Source organism: Carassius auratus, chromosome 18 (genome assembly GCF_003368295.1).
Source record: "Carassius auratus strain Wakin chromosome 18, ASM336829v1, whole genome shotgun sequence".
NCBI lineage: Eukaryota > Metazoa > Chordata > Actinopteri > Cypriniformes > Cyprinidae > Carassius > Carassius auratus.
In genome coordinates this window covers 23604332-23632319 of record NC_039260.1, presented here as the reverse complement: position 1 = coordinate 23632319, position 27988 = coordinate 23604332, and the positions used below count along the sequence as shown (strand labels likewise).

The 27988-nt window shown below is 36.0% G+C and overlaps 1 protein-coding gene across 3 annotated transcripts in view; it reads left to right on the top strand.

Moving 5' to 3' along the window:
- The first annotated feature begins 8467 nt into the window (after window positions 1-8467).
- Window positions 8468-27988, top strand: part of ltbp4 (latent transforming growth factor beta binding protein 4) — a 77547-nt gene continuing 58026 nt past the window's right edge. For 2 of the 3 annotated variants that reach the window (XM_026288100.1, XM_026288099.1), the window contains exons 1-5: window positions 8468-8711; window positions 12667-12737; window positions 13888-14176; window positions 18116-18318; window positions 26521-26715. In XM_026288100.1, coding sequence (XP_026143885.1) covers window positions 8542-8711; window positions 12667-12737; window positions 13888-14176; window positions 18116-18318; window positions 26521-26715 — 928 coding nt within the window. In that variant the 5' untranslated portion in view covers window positions 8468-8541. Of the gene's footprint in view, window positions 8712-10184; window positions 10218-12666; window positions 12738-13887; window positions 14177-18115; window positions 18319-26520; window positions 26716-27988 lie in introns of those variants that run through there. The other variant, XM_026288101.1, reaches the window with a different exon arrangement.

Here is a 27988-nt window from a genome sequence, read left to right as displayed (position 1 = left end):
TTGTCCAACAGATTAGCCGTTTAATGACAAGGTGGCAAAAACGGATGCCATGATTGTGAATATGCATTATAAAACATTCACTTTGACACGTGGATCACGTGGATTCTTGAAACAAAACAGACACGACAACCCAAGGATTTCTATTTTAAGAACAAGCCCTTCAGTAAACTGTAATATGCTTTGTATGACTTCATCATTTGTTAGATTTCATAACGCATGAACCAAGCATGAAGGAGTCATGTATGCATGAATATTTCTGCCATCCCAAAGAAATGCCTTTAAAAATCTACAATTGCAAAATGTACAATTGTTCATGTGAAGATTTCTCAATACAATATTTTTTTATCTCAAAGTTGAGTTTTTTATTCCCAACATTTTAATATTGATTGCTTTTAATATTAAGATAAAATCAAGGGCTGGTATTAATGTTTGATTATTGTGTCCTGAAGATTATTGTTCTAGGCTGTCAGAATATCTTTCCCCCTGTCAGATGACTAAAAGTGATCACCAAGATTTACAGTGAAAGGGTCTAGACAGAGCCATAACTTTTGACTAAGAAATGATCCACCAAGCCTCATTCTACCAACTACCTAGTAACAGTCTAACAGTCACCAATGAATAGCAACACCCTAGGACGCCACTTAAAAGCACTCACAACTCACTAGCAACTTAGCAACACCCTAAAACACCTAAAACACCCTAGCAGCCACTCACACAGCCTAAGCAACACCCTAGCAACCACCCCAAACACATAAGAACCCCCCTACCAACTTAGCAACCACCCAGAACGGTCCTAACAAGCTCTTAGCAACACCATATCAGCCAGTAAGAACACCCTAGCAACCACCTGTTAACACTTTATCACTATTTTACTATTAATTTAATTAAATTAAATTAATTAATTAAATTAAATTAATTAAATTACTATTAATGCATATACAAACCTTCCAGAATGCCCTAATGACTTCCTAGCAACACTCTGGTCACCATCTTCAATGTCCTAGCAAGCTCGTAGTAACTCTGTAACACCATAACAATGTGGCATCAGTTTTAGTAACACTAACGCCATAACAATGTGACATCAGTTTAAGTAACACTAACATCATAACAATGAGACATCAGTTTTAGTAACACTAACGCCATAACAATGTGACATCAGTTTAAGTAACACTAACATCATAACAATGAGACATCAGTTTTAGTAACACTAACGCCATAACAATGTGACATCAATTTTAGTAACACTAATATCATAACAATGTGACATCAGTTTTAGTAACACTAACACCATAACAATGTGACATCAGCTTTATTAACACTATAACACCATAACAATGTGACATCAATTTAGTAACACTGTAACACCATAACAATGTGACATCAGTCTTTGTAACACTGTAACACGATAACAATGTGACATCAGTTTTAGTAACACTAACACCATAACAATGTGACATCAGTTTAAGTAACACTAACACCATAACAATGTGACACTAACGCCATAACAATGTGATATCAGTTTTAGTAACACTAACACCATAACAATGTGACACTAACGCCATAACAATGTGACATCAGTTTAAGTAACACTAACACCATAACAATGTGACACTAACGCCATAACAATGTGACATCAGTTTAAGTAACACTAACACCATAACAATGTGACACTAACGCCATAACAATGTGATATCAGTTTTAGTAACACTAACACCATAACAATGTGACACTAACGCCATAACAATGTGATATCAGTTTTAGTAACACTAACACCATAACAATGTGACACTAACGCCATAACAATGTGATATCAGTTTAAGTAACACTAACACCATAACAATGTGACACTAACGCCATAACAATGTGATATCAGTTTTAGTAACACTAACACCATAACAATGTGACACTAACGCCATAACAATGTGACATCAGTTTAAGTAACACTAACACCATAACAATGTGACACTAACGCCATAACAATGTGATATCAGTTTTAGTAACACTAACATCATAACAATGTGACATTAGTTTTAGTAACACTAACACCATAACAATGTGACATCAGTTTTACTAACATTGTAACACCATAACAATGTGACATCACTTTTACTAACACTGTAACACCATAACAATGTGACATCAATTTAGTAACACTGTAACACCATAACAATGTGACATCAGTTTTAGTAACACTAACGCCATAACAATGTGATATCAGTTTAAGTAACACTAACACCATAACAATGTGACATCAGTTTTAGTAACACTAATATCATAACAATGTGACATCAGTTTTAGTAACACTAACACCATAACAATGAGACATCAGTTTAAGTAACACTAACACCATAACAATGTGACATCAGTTTAAGTAACACTAACACCATAACAATGTGACACTAACGCCATAACAATGTGATATCAGTTTTAGTAACACTAACATCATAACAATGTGACACTAACGCCATAACAATGTGACATCAGTTTAAGTAACACTAACACCATAACAATGTGACACTAACGCCATAACAATGTGATATCAGTTTTAGTAACACTAACATCATAACAATGTGACATTAGTTTTAGTAACACTAACACCATAACAATGTGACATCAGTTTTACTAACATTGTAACACCATAACAATGTGACATCACTTTTACTAACACTGTAACACCATAACAATGTGACATCAATTTAGTAACACTGTAACACCATAACAATGTGACATCAGTTTTAGTAACACTAACGCCATAACAATGTGATATCAGTTTAAGTAACACTAACACCATAACAATGTGAAATCAGTTTTAGTAACACTAACGCCATAACAATGTGAGATCAGTTTAGTAACACTAACACCATAACAATGTGAAATCAGTTTTAGTAACACTAACACCATAACAATGTGAAATCAGTTTTAGTAACACTAACGCCATAACAATGTGAGATCAGTTTAGTAACACTGTAACACCATAACAATGTAACATCAGTTTTAGTAACACTGTAATACCATAAAATGATATCATTTTATTTATTTTTTAAAGTCTTGACACAGGTCTCTGTCTTTCTCTCTGTAGCAAGCGTGGCGCCTCCTGGAGGTGGGGATCAGTGATATTAAACATGCTCCCCCATGGCCATCATCACAGGTGTCAGGCCATCGTGGAGGAGCCAGAGAACGACCGCGAGGAGAGGATTCTGGCAATACTGGGGATCATCGGCACCGTGCTCAACCTGCTGGTGGTCATCTTCGTCTACATCTACACCACCTTCTAAGATCTCAAAAGACAGGATGCCCTCATCTGAAGAAATGACAGTAAAGCCGAGGAGAACATACTGGCTTCATGTTTCATTACCAAAAACCATCAAGCAGTGCCTGACCTATTCAATCAGTCGAGAAAACGCAAGCATTACGTTCAAAACTAAGCTAAAACCTTTTCGTTTCAGTTAGAAGGTGGTCGTCCGTTATTTGTACACCTGTTCATGGTTCATTTGTAGAGTCTTGATTATAATTGCATGTTCTGGACTTACAGTAATTAATAAATGCTATTTGAGATGTGTGTGAATTTCACTTACAGCTGAGCTGGATCTGGAGGAGTGCAATATTATGTTGAAGATATGATATGTAGAAATAATGGTTATTGAATTTCTTGTTTTATGTTGAATTGTCTCTTTATAAAGCACAACAGAGCAGAATGCCACAACGACGTCTTGTTCTCAGGTGTTCAGCAGAGTTTTGCAGGAACGTTTACTTGAAAGGTGCATTGACGACCTCTATTGTCACTGTCACGCTCGTAATTGTGTATCTCGACTTACACTTTTTACTCAGTGTGCTTTTTTGCAACTTCAGCCTGATGAAGGCATAGTGTTGTTATAGTTTTGTACAGCAAAAATGGTTTGAGTAATGTGAAATAAGAGAAATATAGCATTAGAAATATGCTTTTATAACATCATATGAAATGGTTTTGACTGTTGAAATGGGCTTTTAGCTTCTTCCGCAATGTTTCGAAAGAAAGATTATTGAATAAAGTTGACATGAAGATCTGATGTTTTTTTTCTTTTTTTTTTTCGTTTTTTAGAGGTGGGTTTTCCCAGAAATTACAAATCTGTCATTTTTATATTTCTTTGGAGCTCAAAAGGAGATGTTAGGCAGAATGACAGATTCGCTCAACATTCACCTCCTTTGTGTGGATAAAAAGATGCAGTGGAGATGAATGGTGACTGACTTCCATTCAGCTTAACATCTCCTTTGTCTTTCACTGGTTTATACAGGTTTCAAACAACATGAATGGATTTTCATTTGGTCCCTTTAAGAATTTATTTCAACCACAGAGTTTCTGTGCTCTGAGCTCATTTAAAAAAAAAAAAAAACATTCTAGAAAATGCAGTGTTTATTATCAAGGGAATCCCTAGGAATTTCAACAAAAGCACTCAGCATGGCTGATTTTATGAATTAAGCCCTTGGCATATTGTGTTTTCTGGTACATGATGCAAAAATAAAATAAAAATAGAATAGATGATGTCTGAAAGTATAAAAAGAGATTTCCCTCTCTCTGATTTGCTCATTCGGATGGGAAACGTCAGTAAAATAAGTTGAGGGGGTGAGCGTGACCGCTGGGAGCTGGAATGCCTGCAGCGAACACAAAGCCATCTGCTCTCATGGACAGAGGCATCCCAACGTGACTATGCCATGTCATCTTCTATATATTTACAAGCACTATCCGGAAAGTACCCAGCAATGTAAATACGATATGAAAGATGCAGTATGATGAAAACAGTTCTAAATGTCCAATGAGGCTCTGTTGTGAGAATCTGTATATGTGTCTGATAAACTAATATAACTATAACCTAGCCTGAAAAGTAGCTAATTTTAAATGTGTTAAATCTCAGTACCTGTTCAATACAATGGAAGTTTTGGCGTCCCACCTGATCTTGACCTTCTCCACTGTATTCAGCAATTAAAATCATCATGATTTTGAAAAAAAAAAAAATAATAATAATACAAATAATTCAGTTTAATAATTTCAAATTTTGGAAAGTAGGTGTGAATGATACATTTTATGCTCGCAGTTTTTACAGAATTTTTTGTCAAATTTATTTTAACTGACAAGCTGATTTTTATTTAGTTAATGGGAAAATATAATTGGTATTAGGGCTGTACAAAATTAACTGTACTTTGTATAAAATGAGCAACAACCAAAAAATTAAAAGGCTCAAATAGGTCAAGCACCTCTTTCACTGAATATTTGCTGAAAATAAAAATAGTTTCAAGATCTATTATGTAACCTATTCATGGAAAGTCCCTGCTTTCTTTCCCTCATTTTCTTTTTACTGAATTGAGATGTATGAGGATTTGTAACGAATGCTCCCATATTCTCATAGTCCCATATGCCATATCCCATAAAGCCATAGAACCTCTGTCAGCCTCAGACCTAAACCTTTCAAACGTAAAGGCAGTTATAAATATTTCAGCGTGGCCACTGTCATGTGCCATGTCCTCTTCCTGAACTCCCATAACAGAAACAGGTTTGATTTGTAATAGTGTATTCTTGGGACACGAGGCAGCTCCTGTATGTGTCCTGCTGTTATATCAGCCCTGCGCAGGTACAGGAGGACACACGGAGTGAAGATCTGTTGTGTTTACAGACCTCTTGCTGGAAGCAGGATCCTGAATTATTGACACAACTATTATGTTTGGATTTTTTTTTCTTTTTAAAGTATTTTACAGAAACAGCTTTCCACGTGGGGCCACATAAGAGCTTTGGGGAGTCACAAACTGATCTCTTCAAAATCAGCTAGAATTATTTGTATTACTTAAGTCATGCTAAATAGTTAAATCGCATACTGTCTGATTATGTACTACATTTGAATCTGAACCTACTTCACCACTGTTGTGACCCCTCGGTTATAGTTCACTGACCTCTGACCTCTAATTATACCCTGAGTGCTCATTAGAAACGGCAAACTGTAATTGGCCATTCTAACATTTCAGCCCCATCTGATCTCTCTTTCTGCCGACTCTCTGAGGTCTTGTGCAATTAGTTCTGTGTCAGGCTTTATCAGAGGAAAGTCTCTCCTGTTAATGCACAGCCTGGGCTACAGGGATTATGCTTTCTGCACTGAAAGCAAGAATTCAATTCACCTTCAAAAGTCCCAGCACTCTCCAGAAGGGCTCAGAAAGCATATGACATTCAGAAGGGTCCTGTTTTGCACTCTTTTTCCCAGAAAACACCCCTTAGTGTGTTTAAACACAGCTTAAATGTGCACTTGTAGTGAGGTGGAGGGACTATTCAGGAGCATTTTTAGCAAGTATTTTTAAAATGATATTTAAATTGGTCACTTGACTTAAATATTTAAAGTACATGTATTAATGAAATATCAGTACTGAAGATTTATGTGTTATGTGAAAATATTTAGGAGTGTATTCCATTATATTCTTTATTTCTTTCTGTTTGACCGTATGCTTCTATTGACTGGCTGCATGTGAAGTGATTTTATGTGTAGTGATTCAAGCTAAAGAGCTACATTTATGTTCTGTTTAGTGAAACATTTACTTTGATTTTGAGTGCCATCTAGTGAATATGATGCACAACAGCAAACATTTAGCACAGTTTTATTAAAAAGGGGCTGAAATCAGTGGGGGGAGAACTGGAGCATGTGTCCAGAATATTTCAAGACATTTACTAAACACAAAAACCTATTATGGATGAGTGTTTGCAAGCTTAAATATGATAATTACATTTCTATATTACACAATCAATTCATTAATTTTTGTTAAAATGTATTTGTATATTTATGAATTCGATTTTAATTAATTATGGTTAATATAAATATTATTTAATATGAATATTTATGTTAATATTAAATAAATATGATAATAAACATTTTACTAAATTAACCAAATAAATTAATATATTCATTTACATATCCCATAATAAATTGTGCATGTATTTTTACATTTCAAATTAAAATCATTCACTCTACTTATTCACCATAAACAAAAAAAAGCGGTTATTTTGGCATAATCATAATGAATAGGAAATTAGAAGAGAATATTATTGAATAATCCCATGCATTCCCTGGTTAATTTAAACACTTTAAAATGTCAGTGTATTAGTCTCTCAAGGCATTATTGGACTGATGAATGGTAAATCCACAGGTGAACTGAGGAATCTGTCTGTCACAGGAACTGCTCACAGACGTCTGGACTCAGGAGGAGCCAGTGGCCCCAGAGGAGCCCCAGAGAGAGTATTCTGCCTGATCGGGGTCACTGCTATCATCCTCAATCTTCTAGTGGTGGTGTTAGTGTACATTTACACCCCTGTGTGAGGGGTAGTTCATTACCCAACCACTAACCTTCAGACATCTGGACGGCTTCACTGTCGGCGAGGGAAGAGACTGGCGTTGTGTTCTCTCCAGTGAACAGACTGGGAATATACACTACATATCTCCCATGCCAGTGATTTGTGTTAGATTTGTCTTTTGTCAAAGGACAGCAGTGGCTGACAAATTAAATGTAAAACCACATCTTAGATAATGAATATTACCAATGTTACCGAATGCTAACATTTTCTCCATGCTATTTTCTAAATGCACAAGCTTAAAGTAAGATAACTTTAAATAATAAAGCTCATAACGACATCATCCTTCAGGAAGTGACATCATTTTGGAGGGAAAATAACAACAGCGCAAACATCAGTTAAGGTGTAAGCAAATGGATTTGTTGGATTCTGTGTCGGTTTGTCATTTTCTCACTTTAAAACATTTCGTCATGATTAATAAAATACCTGATTCTGATATTCTAAAATCAAAATGTGAAAACATGTTTAAAATGTACATTTTACATTTTAATTTTAATTGAACAATGGGTATATACCGTTGTGTTTCTCATGCTTTGAACTAGCATAGCATATATATATATATATATATATATATATATATAGAGAGAGAGAGAGAGAGAGAGAGAGAGAGATAGATAGATAGATAGATAGATAGATATACACATAACCACACATACAGACACATACACATAAACTTTTGAAAATAACAAGCTTGAAAAAAAAAACAATGCAGAAAAATAATATATATAGCCTATAATATAAATTAAAACTTTACCAGTTGTTTAAATATATTTGCAAATAAGATGCAAAATTTGTCATATAAAGGCCTAACATACCTGCACAATTTCATGTTTTAAATGTTCAAACTCGAAATCCTTGTTTTATTATTGCAAAGTCGATCAAATTGCGTGTTCGTCTTTCCCTTGAAATGCTGAGGATAAGAAAAGCCTTCGATCATCTGAACATGTAATGTTTGTCTATCTATCTATCTCACTCCTCGCACTTCTGCTCGGTGAATCTGAGCTCTGATTGGCTGTCTCTTGGTTGAAGCCACGGATCAATCTGATTGGCTGAAAGTTTTCCACGCTTTCCATCTCTTTCATTGATGTCAGTTGCGGCTCGCAACAGCGCGTGTGGATGAGAGAGTGATTGAGTGATTGAGACTTTCATCAGCTGCATCAGTTCAGACGCTCGGAATAACGATGTCAGAGCCGTGGAGCTCGTCACTTTGCCTGTCTGGAGTTCTGTTTATAAGCTTTCTGTCCCTGGCGACCTCATCAGTCAGTCATCAGATGTCTCCTGATCTCATCCATCCTCCACAGACACACAGACATCAGATCAACTCCACACGAACACACACAGATTTAAAAGGGTAAGTGTCTTATCTAAGGGTAAGTCATCGCGAGAGGTGCTGATGTTTGTGCTGATTGAATACATACATGTGAATACGTGTCCTCGAAAAACAAGGTGAAAAGTAAATAGTCCTTTAGTTATTATATACATTGTTTTTTTTTTTAATACAGTAAACATGTACAGAATCAATTATGTTTTTTTTTTCATATATTATTGAATACATCATAAAATAAATTGAACGGAATCAATAAAAAAGTGTCAGGATAAACTAAAATTAGCAAAAAAAAAAAAAAAAAAAAAATCTCAAATTTTAATTTGAAACTGATTTGAAAAAAGGGATAACATCAGTCATCTTTTTCAAATTTTTCAAGATATGACTGAACATATGTGACCTCGAAATGGCGTGGAAATGTAATATATCTTTGTTATTGCTTTTCAAATCTTATTTTTTTTTATTTTTATTTTTATTTTTTTATTACTGGATCAATCATAAAGAACCTTAATGGGATAAATGCAGTACAAAAAAACTCCAAAATGATTCTTATTTTATATTATGCAAATATTTTTTGTAGTTCCATTAGAACAACTGTTTCGGAACTTTCCAAATAATGAAATTCCATTCGTTTTTCTTCTTCTTTACTTTACTTTCTTTTCTCGGTACAGTTGCTGGTTAAAGAGGTCAAACATCATGTTTACCACACATCTCACCGTGTTCTGGCATCCAGACTGTTGTGTCTTTGTCTTCACTGCTTCTCTAATTCAACGTTTATGAGCAGTTTATAGTCTCCGGAGACATAACAGAGCACTTTACTCCGATCAAAGCTCTTTATAGATCCAGAATGACGTGAGAACATTGGGCCGTCTCTGTTTGCAGTAACATCCAGTCAGATGTTTCTCTAGACGTGCACCGGAAGTGTTGATCCTTCAAGCAATGAGGGGAATTCCTGATTCTCCTGAAAAGTTTGAGACCTAGTGACTGGTCTTTGTAATCCATAACAGAGCAGGAAATTACTTACCCTTCTTTTCAGATTCATTTGAAGGGAGCCAGAATGCCACTGAACCTTTGAAAGAGTTCATCAAGGATGCACCGCTGCTCTTCTGTAACATCCCTCCTCCTCTGGACTTCATTGTGCTTTTGGGTCAAGCGAGGACATTGACTGTGGAAACATGTCCATCCTGGGGCTATGGGGGGAATATGGTAGCTTAGAAGGAGAAGGAGGGTGTTCTTGCAGAGTTTAGTAAAGCTGACAGTTCAGAGCTCAGAAGACTGAATGCAGAACACGGCTTCATTTCAGAGCGCATCAACGGTGCCTCAAAGGGAGACAAAAAGACGATTATGTCCTCCTTGATGGAGATGCCGAGCAAAGTGGGAGCTTTGTGATAATCCAGCAGTTAACCCACATATTTGACCTCGAGGAGGACCACTGTTGAGGTTTTATTGAAGCTTCTCTGTTACGAGGTGCTGGAAAAAAAGAGCCGGGGCCAAGAAGAAAACCATAAACCATCCTTTTTGTATTGCACAAACGTAAATAACATTTTTAATATACAAAAGGTTGATTTACCATCTTTATTTTACAGCCTCTGCTCCCACTAACGTGTTAAAATATGTACAGATGCATTCACCACTTTGTTTCTGCTAACACGGAGAAAACAAGAGCTGTAGGCCGAGAGAATTACATACGTGTGCAAACGCAGCTGGTAAAGAACAGATGTTTTATTCTTCAGATCCAGGATTTTATATTTTGTGATAGCAAAACAGATTTAAGGAATTGTTCGGCCAAATATGACAATTCTGTCATCATTTACTCACTTAGAAAAACCTATAAGACATTCGTTCTTCTGTGGAACACAAAAGGAGATATTTAGCATAATGTTCAAGCTACTCTTTTCCATACAGTTAAAGTGAATGTCAATCACGACGGTTTCCACTTTAGTTGTAAGCAAAAGAGCAGCTTGCGAACAACATAAGTGACTGAACAATGACACAGCTTTCCTTTTTTGGTGAACTATCCCTTTAACACGTCCAAATCTTGGAAAAACAGTTGTGTCCGTCGTAGCCATGTGAGCAGAATAAACACAGACATCTCTGATCACTATCGAGTCTTGCTCTAATGGCAGCCTCTCAGCTCTGTAAACATGCATCGTTTGTAAGAATGTATCGTTTAGGTGTCGACTCGCGTTAAAACCCAAACGGGGTATAAAAGTTGATGGCCACTTTTCATTCTGTCAGTGCTGAAATGTCCCTGTTTGGGCCTTATAGGGGTCAAAGTGTAGGGTCAAGGCCTTTATTTAGAGATCAGACATACAGAAGGTTGGTAAAAGGTCTCAGTGTTATAAGACATCGAAACACAGCTTCTGCTTAAAGGGACAGTTCACCCAAAAATGTAAATAATTCCATGACGTCATGACTCAAAAACAGTATGGCTTTCTTTTTATACATTGAATGCAAAAAGACAAATCATTCCAAGAATCAACTGACTTATCAGCATGCCAAGGATGAGCAACGTTTTAATTGAAATTCAGCTTTAGTTTTGTATGGCTTGAAATACAACACTCAAATCAGGACAGCTACCGCTAATTAATGATACTTTTGCGTCCTTTATGAAGCTTGAAAGCTTCAAGTTTTTCCTTTATGTTACATAAAGGAAAAAAGTCATGCACTCTTAAAAATAAAGGTTTCAAAAGTGTGTTTTTGTAAAAATGCCATAGAAGAACCATTTTTAGTTCCCCTAACAACCTTCCAGAACTAGTATTTTCCTAGTGTGAAGAACCTTTTAATAATCTAAAGAATCTTTTTTGTTGTTGTTGTTTCTACTATAAAGAACCTCTTATGCAATGGAAAGTTTCCAAGAATGTTAAAAATTATTTATGCAAATGGTTCTTCATGGGGTTTTGAAATGACATGGGGTTCATTTTCAGTTTTGGCTCAATGATCCCTTCAGACAAAAAAAAAAAAAAAAAAAAAAAAAAAAAAAAAAAAATTATATATATATATATATATATATTATTTTATGCATTTTTCTAACAAATGCATTTTGGGATCATATTTACAAGCAGTGTTTTAAAATGCAATTAAATGCATGCAACATAAGATCAACAGAAAAGTTGAGAGCTTGCATACTGATCCAGTGATTTTAGTTAACGCTCCAAATCTGCATGTGCTGAATTAGCTTTGGAAGGTCATAGGTCATTCTGACCTCCACATAGCCTGGACGGCCCATGCCAGCTCTGTCTCAATCGGCTTACGCTGCTCAGACAACAGCCGTCCCTCGGCCTGCCAGCTCCCAACAGTGTCCCTTCAGAAGCCATACAATACAGGCACATACTGTAACTAATTAGCAAATCCCTCCGGACGCTACAGAGGGGTCAGGTTGATGCACGCCGGCCGTGAGTGTTTAGGATCGGGGCTTGTGTTGGTGTGCTAATTGCCTTTTCTCCCTGAAGCCGCTAGATAAACAGATGCGGCCCAGGCATCTGAAGAAAACTCTTAATCCAGCAAAGTTTACCCACCAGACGTGTCTGCCAGCGCCACTGTGGGAAAAACTATATTTCTCATGTGCATTGGCACAGGGAGGACGGAGGCCCGACGAGGGGGGCGTCTATAACAAACTCGCACCCCCCTCATTTTTATTCATCAGCGCTATTTGTCCAAGCAGAATGCAACACGGGGTGAAGGGTCAGCTTAAACCCAAGGCTATTCACTCAGTCCAATGCATCTTAAGGGGCCCAGGGCCATGGATTGTAAGTCTTTTAAAAATGTCCTTTCAGAAGTGTTTAAATTGTGATTATGCCGGACAGATTGATTTGGCACGGAGCCTGCAAAGGTGAAATAAAAGTGAATTTTGAAGTGCATTCTGCAGTTTTAAGGACAAGCAGACTCAGTGCTTGTGCATTGTGGCAGAAGATGGGCTTTACTTTTTCAACAACTGTCAAGCTCAGAGTTTCACCCTTGATCTCTGTCCGTCTTTCTCCAGGCCCAACGTTTGTGGCACCAGGTGCTGTTACTCATGGCTGGTCAATCCCAAAACCAAACAATGCACAAAACGTGAGTATCTTTCCAGGGCCATTCAGACGCTTTCATGCATTTTTATTATGCTCACAGAAAAGCATAAACATATACGGCTGTGCGTATTTCATTTAGTTGAAATCCTCTTCATTTGTCAGATTTTTCAAATGAGGCAATGAACTGAAGTGTCAGCACAGCTGGGAGCTGTAACAACATAATAAACAGAAGGGAAGGGGAAAAATGTGGTTTCGCAATCTGTTTGAATTGAAGGCCCCCTACTGCCCAACACAATATTCAGAGAGGAAAGAGGAACCTTTTATATTATATTATATTATATTATATTATATTATATTATATTATATTATATTATATTATATTATATTATATTATATTATATTATATTATATTATATTATATTATATTATAAAAGATTTCAATCAATTTTTTTTTGTAAAGACTTGCCAATTGAATGCCTAAATCTGGTCATTTTTCATGTGTATTCTGTATGGTTTTAATAGAGAGTATTGAGTGTTTTTTGTCATTCATTACATCCTTTGTCTTGAGCAGACGATGAAGACTTTTAAAATCTGCTCAGCTTGTATGTTCCCATATAACACACAAATATATTTTTTGTTATTTTGTATACAGTATATTCAAGTGTATTCAAAGTTGCCAAACCTGTACACAGCGTTCTTTGTTCCAGCGTGCAGCAGTTATTTGTTCAGTTAGATAGTTCTTTGTTTTATTGATAGATTTTATTAAGCTTATGTCTGTTATATAATATGTTAATCATTTTTCTGTATATTACGATCGTGCATATTACTTTCAGTAGTAGAAATGTCCTTCATGTCTGTCCATCTGGATGTGTGAACATTCCTTTGCTGAAAGTAGGCCAAACCTCTGAATGGTGCCTTAGCTCTAGACCTGCATTAATCCAGTCTCTCAGCTTTCTCATCATAATCCACATCTTCCTAATCCGTATGTAGCTAGATTTACCAACTAATAACTAACCCCTTGACCCATGTGCATTTAAAGGGCCAGTGCAACATCAAATGTTTGACTAGGAATGTGTTGGAAAGTCACACTCCAGGATTTAATCTGGGAAATACTGTAGCTTGACATGTTCTGAGAAGCATTAGTAAACCATTAACAGAATGACAATATAGTTTCTCTGTTGTTCTCTCACTAGCAAGATGTCATCCGCGGTGCCATAATAAAGCAGTCTGTCGTCGGCCGAACATCTGTCAGTGCCGTCCGGGCTTCCACGGCCATCGCTGTGAACACACAGACGTCACACTGACCACGAGCTCATGGTTTGAAGCACATCCTGGTCCCACGGTATCAATCCCTACCATGGCAACAGTTACTATGGTAATGCCTGCATCCACCACCATCCCTGGCAACAGCTCCACATCTGCCTCCAGTGATGCCACTTCAGATACAAGAAAGACGTATTCATTACACTGGCAGCCACCCAGGTGAGAGCACTCTTCATAACTGAGACTAATGTGTTTTACACTAAAGCGAGTGCCTTGTAAAGCATGGCTATATTAGGAATGGTATATTTGTTTACCGTGCCTTTTTAATCCAGTTTGAAGTTCAAATATATTAACAGTCAATAAATACTTAAAGGTCACACTGTTTACGGAAAGTTATGTTGAGCAAGTTGTATTGCTGGATACAGTGTCTCGTGCAGCGTGATGTTTATGTATCACCAGCTCTATTTTGTATTCCTAAACACCCACTATAAGAGTGAAATATATGTATTAGGGGTCTAACTGACTGTACAGGTTGTTCGGGTCGGAATGCATATAGATATATTTCCAGAAAATGGAAAAAGGGAAATGATGCACGTTGAAGTATTAATTATATAATCCATTGTAATTTTCCAGAGAAACTTAAATATGTCAATTAAAATAGCAAGCAAATAAAATAACAATTAAAGTCCCCCATTATGGGAAATAAAAGGTTCTTATTTTGTTTTTGGGAGTCCCTAACAACAGGTTGACAAAAACATTTTCATTGTCTTATAATATGCATTCATTTTAACTCAGTTGCTCAACGACTCGCAAACAATTCACTCAACAACTCACACCTAAATAAAAAATAAATAAATAAAATATTTATATGTAATTCAATATTAATTGAAATGTTGGTGGAAAGCACAATGGCAGAATCTCAATTCAGAATGGATATCTTCTCTCTTTCAGTTTGTTGACATTCTTCCTATAAAAGAAACAAATTATGCATTACTAGGATGTGCCTACAGGAGGCACTGTAATACCTCAAATTCATATCTACTGTAATAGCCATCTGTCTGCACTATACCTTGCTGCCAGCATATGGCAACACAGGACTTGTATTCATACCAGTGAAACCAGCACATTCAAGAATCTCATTGTATGCGATCTCTTTTTCCCACTTCACATGGTAGGTCAGAAACATACAGTACTAGATACCGAAAGCACGCTGGAGATTTATTCTTGTTTACCGAAGGCTTTTAATTCCATTCAGATGCTAAACAACTGTAACACCAGTATAGACTGATTTTAACTCTATTTTTTCTTATACCGAGACCTGAAGTAACCCTTATCTTCTCACAGCTCGCTCTCCACCCTGAAATGAAAAATAGAGCTATCTCTAATCTCACCTCATGTTTTGCCAAGGTGGATAATGTGGAGAAGAAGACATACTGCTCGCCCTTAAACTGACATATTTATTGTGATTGGCTGCCCCACAGGCAGATGCTTCTTTTATGTTGTATTCAGATGAAAGAAGATGCAAAAGGCTCTGAAGAAAAGTGTTATGATTGGAGAGCCACACCTCTTCTGATCTCAGATTGATTGGGCAATGAATACCATAAAGTTTAGGCGTCTTGTCCCTTGGTAGTCTCTGATCAGAGCTTTGATATTTAAGATAGATTGTATCTACACGCTGGAATCTGGAATCAAAATGCAGATAGAAAGCAGTCGTGGTTAAGAAGTGGTTTATTGGAAAGCCAATGGGTCAGTGGAGATGCACAAAACACAGGTCAATTTAGTAATGTAAGTTAATGTTCTTAATGCTAGTTTGTTGGTAGATTAGCAATAACAATTTATAGAGATTATTTCTTCTTCAGTTTGAACTTTTCTGTTGTGCCTGTTCATGTGCGAGAATATTGCCTGTCAGAGAAGAATTTGCAACATTTGGGATTTTAAGACAGTAGTTTTGATACAATAAAATGAAACTAGATCTAATTAGAAATATCTTTGTAGTTTTGTCATGATACTTCCATTTCTAACTGTGATGCAATACCTTGACCAATTTCCACACAGAATAGGATTTTGGACTATACCACAGGGAAATATTGGCATAAAATTAAGAACAAAAACTGTAAATTTGACCACGATTAAATTATTTCCTTTTGAAACTTATTTAAGATTCTTTAGTCCCATATAATAATGACAGCAGTTTATTTATTAAAAATAACTGCAAGTCATGAGCTGCTCAAGTACATATGAACACAGTGCCGTGCTTCGTTTTTTAAACACGCAATGCAATGGACTATTTATTTATACTATATGCTACTGTGTATGTCAGCCTGCTTTTAGAAAGAATAGAGACCCGGAAATCATTGCTGGTATTTGTATCGATACTGCAGAAAATTAGTACTGAAACTGTTTCAAATATTCAGAATTAACATGGTTTGACATCTGCTTTACTCTAAAGCTAATACAATTTGGGTTTGTGTCCTAGTTTGAAAGATTTACTGCCTTCATGAGGTCTATCAGGCCCACTCTGCAGTGATCTCAGACTGTTGAGTAAGTTGAGCTGAATCTAAGCTTGGGAAGGAAGTTCCTGCGCTGTGGAAACACTTCTCTCACAATAGACTATTGAAAGACTGCATTTATGGGTCAGTTTCAATGATTTAACTGATGGGTTAATGCTACATACTCATTCTGTATTCACATCCTGCAATTTCACCGTCTTTCAACAGTTTTAAATCACATTCAATGTGTGAACTAGATTTGTCAGATAAGTCCTCTGTTTTTGAAAGTCCCAACTAAACCCAGAGAGTGCAATCGCTAAAACAAGCAAGTTCTGCTTTTATTTCCATGGCTTTTCTAGTCAGATATGAATGCTTACATTAGTTTGCTATGAAAGGTATGTGCTCTGCATATTTATTTTAGAAATTTTCTTTAAATGGTAGTGTATCATCATAGAGGGCCAATTTTATTAGCTGTTAAGGTTTTTTTTCTTTACAAAGCATAAAATAAAGAATGGAAATAGTACTGCACCCCAAAGACGAGAATTTTTCTTGCCTCTTTTATTGACAATCCAAAAAGAATATTGCACTTGGAACAATTTATATAATTTCTTGAATCAGAGACATAGTCTATATTTGAAAAATAGAGTATAGGATTGATTATCATTATGGTTCATTTTGCTGGAGCTCAGTGCAAATCTAGGAGTCTCCCATGGCTCTGTATTAGGACCTATCCATTTGTCTTATGTCATGGTTTTCTGTGAATACGGCTTTGCTCAATCATCTCCTTTAATAGCTGGGGTGTTTAAGCAGAATGTGTGTGTGTGTGTAACACATGCAGAGTTGGAAAGGTTGCATGTAAAATGGGAATGGCCATATGCTTGTTTTATAGGCTGTTTTCTGTTGACCCAAGCTCACGTCAGCTTGTTTTCACTGTAAATGATCTCTGTTTAGGAAAATTAGCTCATGGCATGTTCAAGCTGAACCATTTTACTTTTTATGTCCAGGCTGTGGATTTGAAAAAGGGTTGGCACATTTGCATCAAGAGCAAAGAGTTGTACGGAAACCATTGCACTGCAAGAAGAAAGTTGATAACTTTTGTCTGTTAGCAATGGTATTAATTCAGTCCTTTTCATTATTTTAAAATTAATTATGAAACAAAAATATATTGTGGTATATTGGAAAATATCATGTATAATATAAGGCATATATTCTTATATATATATATATTCTTATGCAATATATTGAAGGCGGCAATCATTTGTATATTTTGCAATATATTGCATAATATATTTATCATCAATATATTATTAAATGTATTCAAATATATAAAATATAAGAAAATAAAAAGGGGAAATAATATATTACAATATATCACAATATATTTTAAGAAATATATTGGTAAATATATGTTCCTTTCGTAAGGGTGTTTAAATTGTACAATGACTTCAACACCTCAATCCACGCTCGTTTTTATAAATATTGCAATTTACCCATTTAAAATATATTTTAGCCATTTCTTTCCCTGGCAGAAACTGTAAAATAAATAAATAAAATAGTTTGTAATGATGCTATGCTAGGCTAACTGTGTTATTAGTGTGCTGCTTTTATTTTTATTTTTTTTATTTCATTTTGCACATTAAAATGGCTTTCATTTTGGCTTGTGTTTCAGTTTAAAAGAGGACCAGTCGGTCCTGTTAAAAAAAGCTCTGTCCAGTGGAACCGGTGGAGAGAAGATCACAAGTGTCATACTGAAATACATTGAATCAGAGCGAAGAAGACTGGAGTCTTTATCCTCTACCGGAGCAACAGAAAACTCCAGCACCAAAACCTTCCACACTCAACGCGGCCAGTTCACCCTCATCTACACCGCAGGTCAGTCCAAGCCAGAAATGAGAAATGAGAAATGAGATCCCTCTAATAGTTAAACAGTTTCTCCTAAACATCAATGAGATTAGATAGAAAGCCAAAGGAGACTTTGGCTTTGTCTCTTAAAATAAGCAAATAAGATCTCAAAAATGTCTTAAACATAAATCTTATACATAAGTCTTAAAAATCTTAAGTCTTTGCTATCAAAAGTCAAAGATTTAATTGTGATATCAAATGATCAAATTATCTGACCTGTATGTTTCACAGAATTTATATTGCATTGCAGTCGAACAGAATCTCAACAGTTGTGTCATTTTATAGTGATTTTTCTACTTTTTGAAGCATAAATGGGTTATCAAAGCACCTCTGAGTGATCAAACAAACATCATTTAGCTTTTTGAAACTTTCTACCGCTAATAACATTAGTAGTAGTATATTGAACCATTTCCCGTTGTCCATTTTAAGGCAGTCAAGCCAAGAGTCCCGGGCCCACTAGGGGGCCTCAGCACACTTACAAGGGGCCTTCAAGATAAGCTAACATTAACTGAAATAGACATAACTACTAAAAATCAAGTTATTTATTAGTTTTTAATTCACTTCCACGACATCTTGAAACTTCTGTGAAGAACTGGATTTTTCACGGTCTTGGAAAAACCTGGAAATATGAGGTAGCCTTAGTTAAAAAGTATGTATTTTAGACCTGAAAAAAGTAAAAGGTAAATAAATAATTTAGTGTATGTTATTTAAGTTGTAAATAAAGGTAATTGGACTGTGTTTGACAATAAAATACTACTTCAGTTTTTCCTCTTTCTAAGGTTAGTGCTCAATTCAATCATGTGACAATTGTCTTTTTTTGTGAAATGTACTAGCAATTTCTAAGTGAAAATCATTCCAAGTAAATATACTCATACTAAATATTTTATTAATTAGGAAATCTGGAAAAGTAATGGGACATAATGTCATTATGGACTTGGAGTCAGAAAGGTCAAGGTTTATACAGGTATCTGTGTCGACATGTTTACCTTTTCTTTGGAAGAAGCAACAATGGTTTCAAATCAGTGGGCTTGAGAAGAGAATATCTTGTTTTAGTAATTTCGTCCTGTTTCCTGGTTTAAAACTTTTGTGCCGCGATAAGGTTTATCTGCCTGTAGATTCGGGCTGGTTTGCATTGAGGCAAGTCTAGATACAGCATTGTAGCATATTCCTGCCATTGTTTAGCTTGGCTGAGAGGTGATGGTGCTGTAATTACTCAGGGGATGGATGTGGTGTTTTGCTAATGGGGACCCCCGTGTCTCCATGACCTCATAACACACTGGAACGACCTTCTGTGACAGCGCATGGGAAGTGTGAGGAGACTGACCTCTTTCTTACACACACACACACACAGAGAGAGAGAGAGAGTACTCACACACACACACAGAGAGAGAGAGAGAGAGAGAGAGAGAGAGAGAGAGTACTCACACACACACACAGAGAGAGAGAGAGAGAGAGAGAGAGTACTCACACACACACACACACACACACAGAGAGAGAGAGAGAGAGAGAGGAGAGAGAGAGAGAGATGTCTAATGTTGCTTATCTCTAGATTTATGCTCTTCAAGCTCTTGGATATGAAGCTGTAGCTGATAAGTGAAGCTCTAGGGAGTAAAACTTTGAGTGACATGTTACAGCAATTCCTCAGTCTAGTCCAGAAAATATTTGTTTCAGGTTATTCATGGAATTCATTTAATATCTATCATATTTTATTAAGAAGCAGGGTATATATAACTAACTAACTAAAAAAATGAAATAAAAAAAAAAGCAGAAAATGTAAAAAATGCAAAATGTAATTCATGTAACCATCAACCATCATGTCATTATTTAAATTAAAAGGTTTTAGATTTTAGCTTTATGGTATTAAAACATAATCAAACCTAAAAAGAAGAAAAATGGACAAAACGCAACAAAATTACTAGAGCAAAATTAAAACAAAACCAGAACATATCAAATCACATTAAATCTAAAGTATTCACAAAATAATAATAGTATAATAATAATTAAAACTAAAACCATTCAACTAAACCAATAAAACATATTTAGCACTTGAAATAAAATAATAAATAATTAATGGAAATAATGTACTGCCAAGGCAACATTTCACTTTTTTTAAGTTAAAGTACTGAAATAACTAAAATTAATTTAAATGTCTATATATTCTATATATATATATATATATATATATATATATATATATATATATATATATATATATATATATATATATATATTTTTTTTTTTTTTTAATATATATATATATATATATATATATATATATACTGAATATGTACTGAAATAACTAAAATTAATTTAAATGTCTATATATATATTTTTTTTTTTTTTTTTTTTTTTAATATATATATATATCTATATATATATATATATATATTTTAAAGAAGGAAAGTGACCACAATTTTAACAAAAATTAAAATGAGAAAATATAAAACATACAAAACTATAATGGAATATAAATGATACTACAGTAACACAGTGTGAGCTGAGGTTATTTAGAGTTCTCTGAGCTTTGTCTATACAGTTTTTTCCCAAGCTGAGTGTGGCTTTATGTAATGGAGTGTGCTCTGCAGCCCACAGATATTCCCAACAGTCCTTTCCTAACACCAGTCCGGTCTTTAAATCCGGAGCCAGCATGTAAACAACCCCACAGAACCTCAGGGCTTCCCTCTTCTCTCTCCTTTAACTTCAAACGCTATAATACACCTTCTCCAGCCACATAACGTCAATGCTTATTGCCAGGCGAAGTGGAAAATGTTCGAATGAAGGATGTCGTCTCACGTGGAAAAGAAAAGAGCAGCTGCCAAAAGCCAGATCTCTGGAAATCCAACACTTAATGCCGACTGAATCCAAGTTTCCACGCTGAGAGGGTTTGTAATGTAGAGAGGGAGCGACAGAAGCTCAGCATTCCAGCGCATGAGGAAACCACTTCTTCATTAATGGCCTATTTTTGCGATGACGGGTGAAATGGCACACTTTATAAATATTTACTTTCGTACAGCAAGAGCTGAATTCCCCTGGTGTCACACATCAGGACGATGAGCGCAGGACGCAGTCGTATAGATCCGTTACACAACAGTTTGACCCCTACGCTCTTCATCAGGATTTTACTGTCCAGTTTGTTTTGCCAAATATGAATGCCTGTGTGAGATGTTGTTGATAGTGGATTTTGGTGAGCTTATGATTAATGCTGGTTTTCCCCAGTGTCTGTGCACTCATGTGACCTGTTCTTCTGTGCTTTTAGATTTGATTTTAGATTCGAAGAGCGAATGACAAGCTCAAAAACCCAAAAAGTCCCTGAGAATCGGGCGGTTTCACAAACCAAAACAGAGCGCGACATTCCGGCCCAGAACGCACATTTTCAAAAGACAATAACTAACTGTAGTATTGTTTTTTTCAGATAAACATGTTAACTTAAGCATGTTTCTTAAATATCTGCACACATATTATGGTATCTTTATGCTTTAGTAGAGTCAAAAACTCTCTAAAATAGCAAATTATATTTATCTTAAAGTGTAACAATACAAACAGGTTTTCTGTGAGGTGTAGGTTTACGGTTAGGGTATAGAAAATATAGATTGGTCAGTATAAAAGTAATAGAAGTCTGTGGAAAGTCCCCACAATTCACAGAAGCAAACGTGTGTGTGTTTGTGCATGTGTGTGCATGTGTGTGTCTGTGTGAGAGAGTGTGCATGTTCCAGTACCGCATGATGACATCATTTACAACAATAAGCTTACAAATTCAACTTAATTCCCAAACAACATGAGAAACAAGACCAGTTGCCATAGTAAAGCATGTTTTATTGCCTCATTAATATGTAAAACATTGGCATCATGACAGAGCCGAGCAGCTCCTCCCAAATGATTGATGGAGTCATTTTAAAGTAGATCAAGGGAATGCTGTTGTTTTAGCTGTTTGTTTGTTTGTTTTACTAAGAGATACGTGGATATAATTGACTGTGGGATCCTGTATGTGGTTGTTGGGTCAGTTTGGGTGAAGTCATCCATAGATCATCCGTACAGAGGAGTGCAGGGTTCAGTCTTCCCTACGGTAGCGTTATTAATTTATGGTCCCAGCAGGCCTGATTCCTGCAGCTGCGGGACGTGTCAGAGCAGCCAGTCTCAGATACAGGTGTGTGTGTGTGTGTTTGGGGAGAAATCTGTTCTTTCAGCAAACAGCGTCTGCGCTTCAGGCTCCTGCGCTCAAAACAGCCCCATTTGTTCCAGATTCTGAAAGTGTGTCAAGTCAGTCTGAGTTATAATCAAGTTCACCTCATTTCTGCACATTTAACCCACGCTCTGCTCCTTCCTGGAGGAAAACCGCATCACACTGATGTTGCTCTTTCATTGCTCGGTGATGTTTCATCTGATATATTTCTATTTCATGTAAAAACAAGTAAACAAACAAGCTTATATGTGTAAATATATTTTCTACCAATTTATTTGTAGCCATTTTTGTTGAATATATATATGCAAATATAAATGTATGCTTTATAAGCATTTAAAAATATATATTTGTCCTGAATATATTTTAATCCAGTAAAATACATTCACATAATCTCACATTTGAAGAAAATGTTTTGTGCATAAATATTTGACACATGTAAACATATAGAGCATTTTAAATAAATGTATGTGTAATGTAATGTAAGAAACATATTTAACAATGCAGAAAATAATTATAGTCCTTTTTTTAATCTCTAGTTGGCTATTCTGTCCACAATTTATTTGTATCAACTTTATACTAACTGAGCTTAGCTATTTACATACTGTATATTTAGTACATATTTAAAGTATATTTTGGCAGAAATTGTCAGTATAAATTGCACATTTGTCACACTTAAAAAGATTCAGGTCATCTAACTAAGTTTTATCTTACACAAAGATAATGCAGGTAAAAACAAAATGCAGTTTTAAAATGATGATTTCATTTATTAAGGGAAGAAAGCTGTCCAATCCTGCATGGCCCTTTGTGAAAAAGTAATTGCCCCCTCCTGTTAAATCATGAAAGAAATGTGATTAAGCACATTATTTTAGAAAGTTGAGTTAAATATCACTAGCCACACCCAAACCTGATTACTACCAGACCTGTTGAACCAACATATCACTTAAATAGAAGTGAAGCTTGCTTAAAGAGCAACACATCAAGTGGCGATCTAAAGAAGTTCAAGAACAGATGCGAAACAAAAAAGTTGACATGCATCAGTCTGGAAAGGGTTATAAAGCCATTTCTAAGGCTTTGAGGCTCCAGCAAACCACACTCAGAGCCATTATCCACAAAACTTGGAACAGTGGTGAACCTTCCCTGAAGTGGCGGGCCTACCAAAATTACCCCAAGAGCGCAACAACGACTCAACCAGGAGGTCATAAAGAACCCAGAACAACATCTAAAGACCAGCAGGCCTCACTCGCCTCAATTAAGGTTAGTGTTCATGATTTAACATTAAGAAAAAAAATGGGCAAAAACGGCATCCATGGGAGAGTTACAAGCCAAGGGGCTGCTTGACATGACATAACTGATGGAAGCATGAATTCTGCAGTCTATCAGAAAATCCTGAGGGAGAATGTGTGGCCATCAGTTTGTGACCTCAAGCTCAAACACACTTGGGTTATACAGCAGAACAATGCTATCAAACACACCAGTAAGTCCACCTCTGAATGGCTCAAGAAAAAAAAAATAAGGTTTTGGAGTGGCCAAGTCAAAGTCCGGACTTAAATCCGATTGAGATGCTGTGGCATGACCTTAAACAGTCCTTACAGGCTCGAAAACCATCCAGTCTGGCTGAATTAACCCAATTCTCCAAAGAAGAGTGTGCTAGAATTCCTCCACACGGATGTGAAAGTCTCATTGCCAGTTATCACAAATGCTTGATTGCAGTTGATTGAGCTAAGCGTAGCACAACCAGCTATTAGATTTACTTATTTAGATTTACTTTTTCACATAGGGTCAGGCAGGTTTAGACCGTTTCTTTTTCTTCATAAATAAAAATCATTATTTCAAAACTGCATTTTGCATTTACTCAGGTTATCACTGAGTAATATTAAAATTAGTTTGATCTGAATCATTCAAATGTGACATATGCATAAAAATTTAAAAACTGGAAGGGGCAAATACTTTTTCACACCATGGTGTGTGTGTGTGTGTGTGTGTGTATTCCCTTTGGCATAGACTCCGGAAAATAAATCTAAATAAATCCATTGCTGATTTATAAAATAGACATATAAATTGGGACTGCAGATTACGTAATCTTGGAACAATATGATGAGAAATCATTCTGTATTGAGATCTAAACCATTTTGTTGCAGAATTGGAGTTTTGGCAAATCTAAGCAAAGTCTGAGAGATTACTAAGACTTTTCTCTGGAGAAGACAGTCTAAGAAACAGAATACTTGAGCAAAATTCAATTAGCTTTCTCATTGCTGTTTAGGAAAAACATTTTTAGATTTTATTCCCTGTAGGTGTATTCGACAGAAGTACTGCTCAAACAACAAATTTGGGTAAACCATATCATCTGTGAAGAATGTGGCATCATCTTTTATAAGAACTAATCCCTTTAAACAATCTGAACAATTTGTTCTTTGCTTTGTGGAGTTGTTGACTTTGTGTTGATCCAGTTACTTATTCGGTCAAAAGCCTGTTTTAGATTAAGTTTATACTCGGTTTAAAAAGAAAAGTTTGTCCAAAAATATAAATTACCATAATTTGCTCAACCTCATGTCACTCCAAACCTGAATGACCTGCTTTTTACAGTGGAACTCAAAAGGATTTTTCGGAATTTCGAAATCCATGGAATTCTTGAGGGGGAAAAACTGACAGCTCTTTTCAATAAAGTAATTTTATTGAAAATAAAATGACAAAGAAATGACAACAAAGAAAATATGATGTGCACACAAACTTCCCAGAATACTTATAGTGTTTGTTTTCTTTTTAATTATATTTGTATTAAATATGTATTTATTTGTGAAAAATACTGTCCTCTAAAGTATAAGCATTTTTCTTTTACACATTTATTTTTAATCCATTTTCAAATGAGTTCAAATTTCTTAAATATTAAGAATAATAATAAAAAAATCGGCTTTATATCGGCTATCGGGCCCCCTGCTTTCCAAAAACACATATCGGTCCATCATACAAAAGGTTCTTTATGGAACCACTGATGCAAATAAAGAACTTTTATTTTGAAGAGCGTTCCAAGAAACATGCATAGAACCGTTCCATTCCACTCTAGAGTAATAGTAGAAGCCAAAACACTGGTCTGTTCTTCAAACAAAGCTGTCATATGACTTGAATTATAGTCCTTTATAATATGTTATGGTGGTTTTTTGTCATTTTGTCCACAATCAGTTTCTGGAAAAGAGCAACGTGAACATTCTTCCGAATTTCTCCTTTTGTGTTCCACAGAAGAAGCAAAGTCTCAAAAGTGACTAAATTATTTATTCATGCTGAACTCTTCGTAAACGCTCAACGTGCGCTGCAGGGGACCAGCGAAAGCTCGCCAAATGACCGCGTTGAAAATGCAGAGAAAAATAAACCCCTCCCTTCATCTACAAGCAACCGCTACACACACACACACACATTAAACGGCACTGACCTCACCCCCGTGTGCAATGCCAGAGACGCAGAGTCTCTCTCTCTCTCTCCCCTGCTAGTTTCCTGGGTTTCGCCGCCCACTCTGCTCTCTCCTCCTCATATGACAAAGTTCTCTCCTCATGTAGTGAGAGCGCTGAGAAGCCTGTCAGTGTGTTTGTGAGCGCAGGGCTGAAGGAGATCAAGAGGGACATCAGCGGGTGATGGATCTGAACTCCATCGCTGCCAGAATTTGCTTGCAACAGCTCCTTCAAACACCAGGACGGCTGTGGTCTCCTCAGCAAACAGCTTTCTGAACACATTCACAGCCACATACACAAACACACACACACAGGTGTGTGGCGCACATTACCTCATATCCGTGCCAGAACACATGAATTGGGCTTCTTTTGTGCACTAGTTGATTTTTTTTTTTCCAGGGATATTGCAGAGACGATTTAAGAAAAAGAATTTCGGTCTTCATCCCGGGTTTGCGAGTGTGTGTGTGATGTGTGTGTGAACGGGGCTCACCATGCGTCCTCACTGTCTGACTCTGCTGCTCTGCTTTGGCTTTGCCCTCTGCCTCTGTCTAGCCGTGGCTCAGCAGCAGAGCTCCGCTGTCGTCCGAGGGGGTTCGGAGCGGATCAAAGTGCTCTTCACCCCCACCATCTGCAGGCTGCGCTGCACGCAGGGACACTGCACCAACTACTGCGAGCGCGGAAATGTCACCACTATCTACAACAGTGAGCAGGGAGGACAGACGCCGCCTGGATCCGGCTTCAGAGTGTGTGAGTAAAGACACTTTATTGAGTTTACACTGTTTAACAACTAACAGCCTTAGCCTAGTGGTCTGATTCGCATTTAGTGTGTAGTGTTTCAAATCCTGATATTCAGTAATACATTTATATCTAATACCTATATAATAAAAAAATAAAAAATAAAGAAAATAGATTTATTCTTTAAAAATAAATATAAATGTAGGTTGGGTTTTTGAAACCTTCTATACAATAACAACAACAACAACAATAATTTAAATAATTAAACCATGCATTATTATTATTATTATTATAACTAATTTGTTTATTTAAATTATAGTTTTAATACAATATTATGTTATGCAATTTTTTTACATTTACAATAGTAATAATATTAATCCTAATATGATGAATAAGTGACTTATTTATTAAAATACTTTTGAAAACGATATGTTATGTTCACAATGGTGATGATAAAGTAAATACAATTTTATTAATATAACAATATTAATTTGTTTATTTAGAAATAAATATATAGTATAATTGAATTAGATATAATAATATAATTGAAAGTATTTTTTATTTAAGACTAAATTTGACAGCCTTTGATCTTGAAGAGCAGACATGATGGAATGATGGAAGTGTTACTGAAAACTCTGGGGAGGCTTGTGTCTCCAATATGAATGATGATTGCACACTTCTGCAGACAAACACACGCCTACATGCACAGACGCGCAGGTGTGTCAGACATTCATCTGAAGGTATTCACGAGCGCTGTGTGTTTGTGCTGAGGTGTCTGCTTCTCTTCAGGAGCGACAAACATGTGGAATGAATGAGGTCCTCGCTGGACATTTGCATGGACTTTGCAGTACAGTCTGTACTGAGAGACGGAGGGCTTGACCTGGGCGTTCGCTCTAAGATGCTTATCAAATGTGTTTCTGTCACTGTTTATTGTTCTTTCTGTTTATATCTGTTTATTTTTTCAATTTGTAGGCGTTATTGATAATGTATGTTCAGTGGGCTCCAAAAGTCTGAGATCACACTCAATTCTGGCATTCAGAATCTAATTTAAACAAAACTAGTGAAGATCCTCCCATATTGTTAGGTTACTAATCAATTTTTTTTATTATTTGCATAGCACTTTTTACGATACAAATCATTACAAAGCAACTTTACAGAAAAGTACGTTTCTACAACTTAAAACAAGATAATAGTAGTCAGCCAGACAATGAAAATTATTAACATTATTATATGATGCAAAAAAAAAAAAAACTTCTATAAAGATGATGTCATCTCTGAACCAAAA